Here is an 8,979-nt window from a genome sequence, read left to right on the forward strand (position 1 = left end):
ATTCTTGCCACCTCTTCATAATATCTTCTGCTTCTGTTAGGTCCATACAGTTTCTGTCCTTTATTGTACCCATCTTTGCATGAAATGTTCCCACAGAATCTTTAATTTTCTTGAAGAGATCTCTAGTCTTTTCCCATTCTATTGTTTTCCTCTGTTTTTTTGCACTGATCACTTAGGAAGGCTTTCTTATCCCTCCTTGCTGTTCTTTGGAAATCTATATTCAGATGGGTATATCTTTCCTTTTCTCCTTTGCCTTTAGCCTCTCTTCTTTTCTCAGCAATTTGTAAAGCCTCCTCAGACAACCATTTTGCCTTTTTGCATTTCTTTTTCTTGATCACCGCCTCCTATACAATGTCATGAACCTCATCCATAGTTCTTCAGGCACTCTATCAGATCTAATCCCTTGAATCTATATGTCATTTCCACTGTATAATTGTAAAGTATTTGATTAGGTCATACCTGGATGGTCTAGTGGTTTACCCTACTTTCTTCAATTGAGGTCTTTGGAAAGCCCAAATACTGCCTATCCAGTCTAATCTCTATGCTCTGCCCATATCTCAAAGACCTGTACCCGATAAGAAAAAGAAGCATTGTTTTATTAATAGCCATACCAATATCCAGTCCACTACCCCTTTCCCAGTTCCCCAGTGCAGAGTACAAGTGAACATGAGTCAGATGCCAAAGGTTAGCCTCAAGTGGAGCACTTTTGCCTTCCTCCCTCCTCCCTGTTTCATGCACTTTCAAATGTTATTTGTAAGATGCATAGAAAAGGCCAAATAGGTTGTATGTCCTTTAACATAGTAAGCCCTCTGGTTAATACTCATCACTGCCACAGTGGCATAATTTTTTACTCATTTTCAACTCTTGCAGTTGAAATAATTGTGCGCCTTTCTCTGTCTCCTATTTCACTTTATTGTTATACCATTAATAGAAGCATTGATTTCTCCTGAGAGGATGAGATTTCACTTGTTATAAGGTGTGCAGGTGTGTGACCACACACAGAGGAGTATTGACACTCTGAAGCTTCTGTAGGAAAGTGGTGAAGATGCCGAAGTGCCATGAGGAATGGCTATTGGAATCAGAGAATTTTAACCTAAAAAGGAGGATGTTAATGGGAAAATTGTTGTACTTCAGAGAAATTCATTTTATTCTTTATAACAGTACAAACATTTGTTGAGGATTTCTTATATGACCTTTCCATCTCACATAGTTCATAATGCCAGTTGAGGGATGAGTATTGAACATAGTTTGAAAGGTTTAGTAACTTGGTCAAGTCATACACATAGTGAATGGTGTGGCTAATATTGTAACCCAAATATTATTATATTTCCAATATAATAATATACTGTTATAATAATAAATAATAGATTCTCCCAAAATATGAAAGTAAAAAGATTCTCTTAATTTTCGTCCATCCAAGGTGACAAAAGCTTCCAGCACTTGGAGCAGGAAGATGCTAATGATACTGCAATAATAAGCCTCTTCCTGCTGAGATGGTCAAAGGAAAAGTCATTTCTCTTGGGGGAATCTCTCCTCCCATGTTCTCTCTAGGGTGAAGGAAGCCTCCTATGTTGTGGCAACTAAGAACCATCTGGATAAGCCAATAATCACTGTGTTTTCTAGCATAAGGGCGATGCTGCTTCAAGTTTCCGTGAAGAAAATCTCATCTACAACACCCTGGACCTCTTCCTTGCTGGAACAGAGACAACTTCAACCGCCCTGCGCTGGGGGCTGCTCTACATGGCCCTTAACCCCGAAATCCAAGGTGAGCTCATTAGTGGATGGGCCTAGGCCAGGTCAGTAAGCTTCCATAAATTAGTTCATCTATAGGGAGTGTTGGTTCACCCTCACTAATAAGAGGAACCTGAGGCTCACACAGCTTTAGGAACTTGCAGCAGGAATGTTGTTGAGCAAGAGTTTTCCACCTAATTTGTCTCACACCAGGGCCCACTTCCCACTCTCATACCTCCCTGAGAAGCTAGTCTGGAGAGCCTAAGATAGCCGTTTTGATGCTGGTTATTTCATTCCTTAACTAAACCAGGCTCAAGGAGAGTTATGGAAAAACAGAATAATAGAACCACCTCTGCTTTTTTCAGAAAAAGTCCAAGCTGAGATTGACAGGGTGCTTGGCCAATCACAACAGCCAAGCACGGCCACTCGCGAGGCCATGCCCTACACCAACGCTGTCATCCACGAGGTGCTGAGAATGGGGAATGTTATCCCTCTGAACGTGCCCCGGGAGGTGGCAGTGGACACCACCCTGGCCGGATACCACCTGCCCAAGGTAATAAGGCCCCACTCGTAGCCTCAGGACCCCAAGCTCATATTTTAAGTGGTGGGATTCTCACCTGGACAAGTGACATGTTTTCTTGTCTTAGCGAAACACTTAAATGGGGAGAGAGAGATATAATTACTGACCTAATACTGGATATTTTTCTTCATGTAGGATCTTCAGAACATTATCAAGTCAATGGTAATTGATGTTCTGAAGGAGAACAGAAATTCCTGGGTCAAGCATGTTCAGGCAAAGGCTGAATTTTCTCTACTGTGAGATTTCTCATTCTTTTTACTGCATGATGTGCAGGCAGCAATTCTCCATCAGCCTTTGTCATGAAGTCCTCTTCTTTGTCATGGGAGGGTTTCTGATAGGATAGTGACTTGTCAGATTTATTTTTGGAAAATTCTGCTGCACAATCCTGGGGCTATAGAACGTTAAAATATGAGGGACAGTTGAGACCTCCTGGGCCATCGCATTAAACTTGTGTTTCTAACATAATATCCCCACAGGTATTGCCTTGACTTACAGTCCCTTGATGGACTACCTCACAAGAGAATCAATCCAAGCTTGTGCATATTAAATATCACAAAAGGAGAGAATTAATTAATGCGTTTTAAGGAGCGGTTATGTACTATGAACTATACAGATTCTTTCAAAATGTCTTAATTCTCAATCATTCTCTTATCTTCATTTTACAAATTTGCATCAAGGCTCAGAGCTGATTGATCTTGTATAAGATCCCTTGGCTACAAAGTCACAAGAGTTGGGTTAAAGAAATAGAATTGTTCTGATGCCCAGGTTCATCTTTTTTGTACGACACCATGTTCTCACTCTGGAGTTGCTCCATTTGACTTGTTTTCAAAAGAGTCTTCCTGCAATTGTTCTCAGCAGGGCCCTATTATATTCTCTCTCCTCACAAAGGCAATTCTGCTCTCTCTCTGCCCATCACTCCTAGGATCTCAGCAAACAGCTCTCCTCTGCCCCATAGTGTCTCACCTGAACACTGCACATATACAGTACCTTGCTTCCTCACCACCTTGGTCTGTTTCTGTGAATCCAATCCAATCTGAGTCCCTCTTTGTGTATTGAACCTCGTGTTGATCTCAAGGCAAAACTGGAAGAACTTCCCTTTGGGCTCATCTTGGTCATGGTCCCTGCAGCCCTAGGAAAAGCAGCTATTCCCGCAGTGATTGCATTTACTATTTTCTTGCTGATTGACCATTTTATGGGTGAATTCTGAGGTCTAAATGACATTACAGGTGATCTTCATATATTTGTAGCAATTAGTTAGCTCCAGAGAACCGTCCTAGCTCAACAGACTGGTTCTACAAGATTTTTTTTCTGATGTAGTATTCTGTGAGGACTAGAACAAATCCCTGGGTGGGGAACTTGCAACTGGGAAATGATTACAAGACAGAAATTCTGCCCACAAGAGTGAAAGCCCTGAGCCCCAAGGACTTTGATTGCCAGCAGCTTTTGATTGCAGGAATTCCACAGGGCTACAGGAAATATCAACTCCCCTCTTGGGTCATGTGCACACCAGCACTCAGGAGAAACTAGCAGTGACCTCATAAGAGACCGGACCAGACCTACCTACTAATATGGGAAGGTCTCCTGCAGAGGCAGGGGGTGACTGGGGCTCATGGCAGGGACAAAGACCCTGGCACCAGCAGGTTTAGTGAGGATGCCCACAGGCCACCATGTAGAAAGTTATGGGAACAAGTGGTATGATTGAGAAACTGAAAGAGGCTTGATATAGTGGGAGGAGGCAGAAGGACCATGACTCAGATAGAGGGCAGGTGATGTGTCCTTAATAGAAGAGTGCTGGGAAATACTGGAGTGCATCTGTCAAGTTCCGGATGTAGTGGATGGACAGCAGTGACAACCAAATCGTGTCCAGAGCTAACTCTGCTTTCCGTGTGTGAAGCACTTTGGAGGGGGGAGAGGATATAGAGTTGTAGTTAGGCCTCCTGTAGGAGTGTGGACAACCAAGGTAGTACCTTGGACCAGGCAGTGGGGGACATAACATGGAGGTGATGGAATGGAGAGGAATTTCTAGGAAAAGTGACCAGCCTGGTGAAGGATGGGATGAAAGCAGAATGAGGGAAAGGGAGACACTAAGGAGGACTCCTGGGTTTCTTGCTGTGTACCAGGAAGGACAGTGATTCCTTTCACTGGGCGACCTGATTCTATCATTAACTCTTCTGTGGAATGTGCTAGATGATGAAGGGAAGAGAGTTAGAGAATCTTAGATGAATGAGACATTTTTCATGTTGGAGAAGCTGCCATCTCACTGAGCAACTGGGTTGATTTTGGTCCAGAACTGCCTGCCCACTGTCACATTATTCTCTTATTGATGCACACACCTTCTCTCCCAGGTTCTACACTGACAAGTCCCTGAAGAGATCCATTCTGCACTCGAGTAGTCACACTTCCTTGATAAAATTCCCAGCAGACAATTTCAGTCCACCATTGTAAGCTGTCCCATGGCAAAGAGCATGGTGCTAGGGGTTGGCCTCAGAAGGTGGTGAGCTGGGGAGACGGAGGGAGTTCAGGGTGCTGTCAGCCCTGGAGCCTAGGCTCTGGGAGCGAGGGCACTGCCGTGCTCTGCACACACGTGTGTGTCATGTCTTGCCTGAGTCTCTTCTGCCTTCTCCAGGGCACCATGGTCATGACCAACCTGACTGCGCTGCACAACGACCCCACAGAGTGGGCCACCCCTGACAACTTCAATCCAGAGCATTTTCTGGAGAATGGACAGTTTAAGAAAAGGGAATCTTTCCTGCCTTTTTCAATAGGTGAGTAACAAGAAATAGGAGTGTGGGGACCCAGAGTTGCTCTCTCTGCCCTTCCCTGCTCTTCTCCTTGTGATGCTTTGCTTTAGTTGGAATGTCTCCAGATAGCCCTACCCAGCATGACTCACTCTTGCCGCTGTTTGCACCTCAAGGTTCCCTAGGCTGTGCATCACCAAGACTCATGCCCTTCCTTCCTAAGCCCTGGCTTGACTCTGATGGAGATTTCAGCTTCACGTTGTTCTCTCCTAGAAACTTGAGGGACAGGAGCTTAGCCTCTGCCTGTTTCCCACAAAGAAGATTGGACACTCACCATCTTTCAGTTCAGTTCAGTTCAGTCGCTCAGTCGTGTCCGACTCTTTGAGACCCCATGAATCGCAGCACGCCAGGCCTCCCTGTCCATCAGGCCTCCCAGAGTTCACTCAGACTCACGTCCATCGAGTCCGTGATGCCATCCAGCCATCTCATCCTCGGTCGTCCCCTTCTCCTCCTGCCCCCAATCCCTCCCAGCATCAGTCTTTTCCAATGAGTCAACTCTTCGCATGAGGTGGCCAAAGTACTGGAGCTTCAGCTTTAGCATCTGTCCTTCCAAAGAAATCCCAGGGTTGATCTCCTTCAGAATGGACTGGTTGGATCTCCTAGCAGTCCAGGGGACTCTCAAGAGTCTTCTCCAACACCACAGTTCAAAAGCATCAATTCTTCGGTGCTCAGCCTTCTTCACAGTCCAACTCTCACATCCAACCATCTTTATTGAGCTTTAAATGTTCTGAGATCTTTTTAGGGCCTCCCACTCACAAAAATGTAAAGCTAATGCTGAGAAAGGGATGGGGGAGGCTGCTTCCTTAGCACTGTCGGCATCACAAGTGATTCTAAGTACCATGGACTTAAGCAGATGAGATTCTACTCTGTAAGTTCTTCCTGAAGAGGTCCTTTTTCCTTTTTAAATGAGATGGTTAGTTAAGCATCACCGACTCAAGGAACATGAGTTTGAGCAAACTCCCAGAGATAGTGAAAGACAGGGAAGCCTGGTGTACCGCAGTATGTGGGGTCGCAAAGAGTCAGACACAACTTAGTGACTGAACAACAACAATCACCCTTTACATTTATATGGTGCATAACGTGAAATATGAATGAGAATGCAGAGAAAACTCTTTCTTGTTTCCCAGCCAGCCAGTTGGGTGCAGTTGGGTGTTTTACTCATAATATTGTAAAATGAGTAAGAAAAATTCTTTTTGTATACCAGATAAAGAGTTAGTTATGTTCACAGAGGATGAGATGGCTGTATGGCATCACTGACTCGATGGACGTGAGTCTGAGTGAACTCCGGGAGTTGGTGATGGACAGGGAGGCCTGGCGTGCTGCGATTCATGGGGTCGCAAAGAGTCGGACACGACTGAGAGACTGAACTGAACTGAACTGATGTTGAGATCATTTCAAATTGTTTCCTAAGTCCTTATATCTATAAATATTTCCCGAGTACCTATTATGTCTCAGTTATGCAACCCTGTGAATATGACAATGATTAGGTAGAAAAAAGACCAGTGCCACTCTCGTGGACCATGTGTTCTAGTTTAACGTTACAAGGTTCAAATTCCAATCACCACACTGAAGATAAGGCTCAAAAGTGGAGCTTATCAGGGCCAACTATGGGATCTACAGTCTTAAAGCTCACAGGGCACAACTAGAACTCAGGGTTAACCAGGTTTATCAAATACTAAAGCCTGTGCTCATCCTAGCAGTGTCTCCCCCCAAAAGTAACTAAATACTACAGTAAGTTGACGCTTGAAATTCATAATAGTTTTCTTATCATTGCTGCTGCTGCTGCCAAGTCACTTCAGTCTTGTCTGACTCTGTGTGACCCATAGCCGGCAACCCACCAGGCTCCTCCATCCCTGGGATTCTCCAGGCAAGAATGCTGGAGTGGGCTGCCATTCCCTTCTCCTTATCATTAAGTTAAATTAAATATAGACTGACTTTCCGTGACAGTATAGTTTTGCTGATCATGCCACAAAGGCACGGAAAGGGAGGGACTGGAATTTGAACCCATGTAGGAGTGATTCACAGCCCAGGCTTTCCTGCTGTAGGACACTGTCCTGCGTGTATCTGAACTGATTCTGATTAGATCTTCTGTGTCTTTCTTCCTCTGGTTCTGTGCTACCTTTGCTCACACTGGACAAGTAACTTTCCAACATGAAAGCAGACACGAGATGTAGGAAAACCTTCCAGTCTTCCTGTCTACAAGAGCCTTATATTTCCTAGCATGGTACAAGTTTCAGCTGTTTTATTTTAACTATTATAATTATTCTTGCTTCACTGTTTTTTTGTTGTTGTTGTTGCTCTTGTTATTGAGAGTTGTAACACATCCTTTTAATTACAGATTTCATTTGCAAGCAAATTATTTTATTTTATTCTTAGAGCAACCCAGTTATTAACAGTTAGGAAAGCAATTAGTAGCTCCTTTCTCAGTGAAAGGAAATAAGAATTAAGATAAGGTTTTTTCACATCCAAGGTCATGTGCCCAAGGAATCGTATTAAAATAGGTAAAGACTCAAGTTTCTGGTTTCTTTTTTAAAATCTTTGTTGGAGTATAGTTGATTTATAATATTGTATTGTATTGTAACTACAGAGGGTCATCTCAGTGATAGTGTGCAAGAAAATCTTTACAGAGATAGTGAGGAACTATGTCAAAGGTTAACAAGGGTTTTTTCTGGATTTGGGGATTACAAACATCTTTAATGTCTTTATACTTTTTTTTTTCATTTTTGCAGTTAAACATATATTACCTAGGGAGAAAGTAAGTTATTAAAACACCCTCAAGAGACATGATGGTAGAGACCAGTGTAGGGTGTTGTAGCCCAAGTGGGGGCAGAGGGCGTCAGGAAGGGGAGAGCTAGGGGAAGCCTGAAGCAGGTGATGCGCAGCTGCGATGAAATGGGGTCGACCCTGCAAGGGGAGCCCTGGCAGGGAGATTCCCAGTCATGAAGGAGGGAAACAACACAGGGAAAAGGTGACTCATGCTTGAGAAACCTTGCTTTAACACTTACTTTCTTTTACTTTTCAACAATTTTTTTTTGAAAATTGAAAGAGATAAATACAGAGTTTTGCTTTTGTCCTTTGCTAGTGGATTTTTGTAAGACTTTTGGCTCGACCACATTTATAGGTCAACCTTGGCCCTCACTTGTTTCTTCTGTGCCCTGTCCCTTCACCTTTGCTCACCTGTCTGACCCCTGAAGGCACTGAATGTGTGATTGTGGAATGAACTTGGAGGGCTTCTGTTACCCCAGGTGGCTGTGATCAACTAAGCTGAGTACATAAAGGCCCAGGGCCAGGTAGGCTTGCGCTTTGCTCAGGTTTTGCAAGACGTGGTGGAAGATTTCCGTCCTTGCTGACACAGACCACCTAACCAGGTAGCTCATATTTTTGTCTTTCAGGAAAGCGGATGTGCCTTGGAGAACAGTTGGCCAGGACTGAGTTGTTTATTTTTTTTACCTCACTTCTGCAAAAATTTACCTTCAGGCCACCAGAGAATGAAAAGTTGAGCCTGAAGTTCAGAGTTAGCTTGACCCTTGCCCCAGTCAGCCACCGGCTCTGTGCTGTTCCCCGAGGCTGAAGTCGTTGGGGCAGGGGAGTGAAGGAGACCAGAAGAATGGGCCTGTCCCCGCTCAAGGCACGGGGCCTGCTCAGAAGTGAGGGAACAGCATCCAGTGCCTCTAGGACAGATCATAAGAACCGGACACAGAGGAAACTGCATTCAAGCTTTACCGTCTCCAGTGGGACCTTGAAGAAATGTTACATTGTGATTCCATTTTCATCCAGAAGATTTAAAGTGGACAATGATTCCTTCTCTAAAGGAAAAATTGCTGTAAAGATCAGAGGAAAGAATGGATTTTAAGTGGTTTGGAAATCATA

The 8,979-nt window shown here is 44.0% G+C and overlaps 1 protein-coding gene across 1 annotated transcript in view; it reads left to right on the plus strand.

Annotated features, from left to right (window-relative positions):
* The window catches only part of LOC128044628 (cytochrome P450 2J2-like), a 31,408-nt gene extending 22,429 nt beyond the window's left edge, over window positions 1-8,979 (plus strand). Inside the window, exons 6-9 of the mRNA XM_052636962.1 lie at window positions 1,624-1,765; window positions 2,097-2,284; window positions 4,938-5,076; window positions 8,502-8,979. Of these exons, the coding sequence (XP_052492922.1) occupies window positions 1,624-1,765; window positions 2,097-2,284; window positions 4,938-5,076; window positions 8,502-8,680 (648 nt within the window). The 3' untranslated portion in view covers window positions 8,681-8,979. The remainder of the gene's footprint in view (window positions 1-1,623; window positions 1,766-2,096; window positions 2,285-4,937; window positions 5,077-8,501) is intronic.

The sequence above is a fragment of the Budorcas taxicolor genome, chromosome 3 (assembly GCF_023091745.1).
Source record: "Budorcas taxicolor isolate Tak-1 chromosome 3, Takin1.1, whole genome shotgun sequence".
In the NCBI taxonomy this organism is placed as follows: Eukaryota; Metazoa; Chordata; class Mammalia; order Artiodactyla; family Bovidae; genus Budorcas; species Budorcas taxicolor.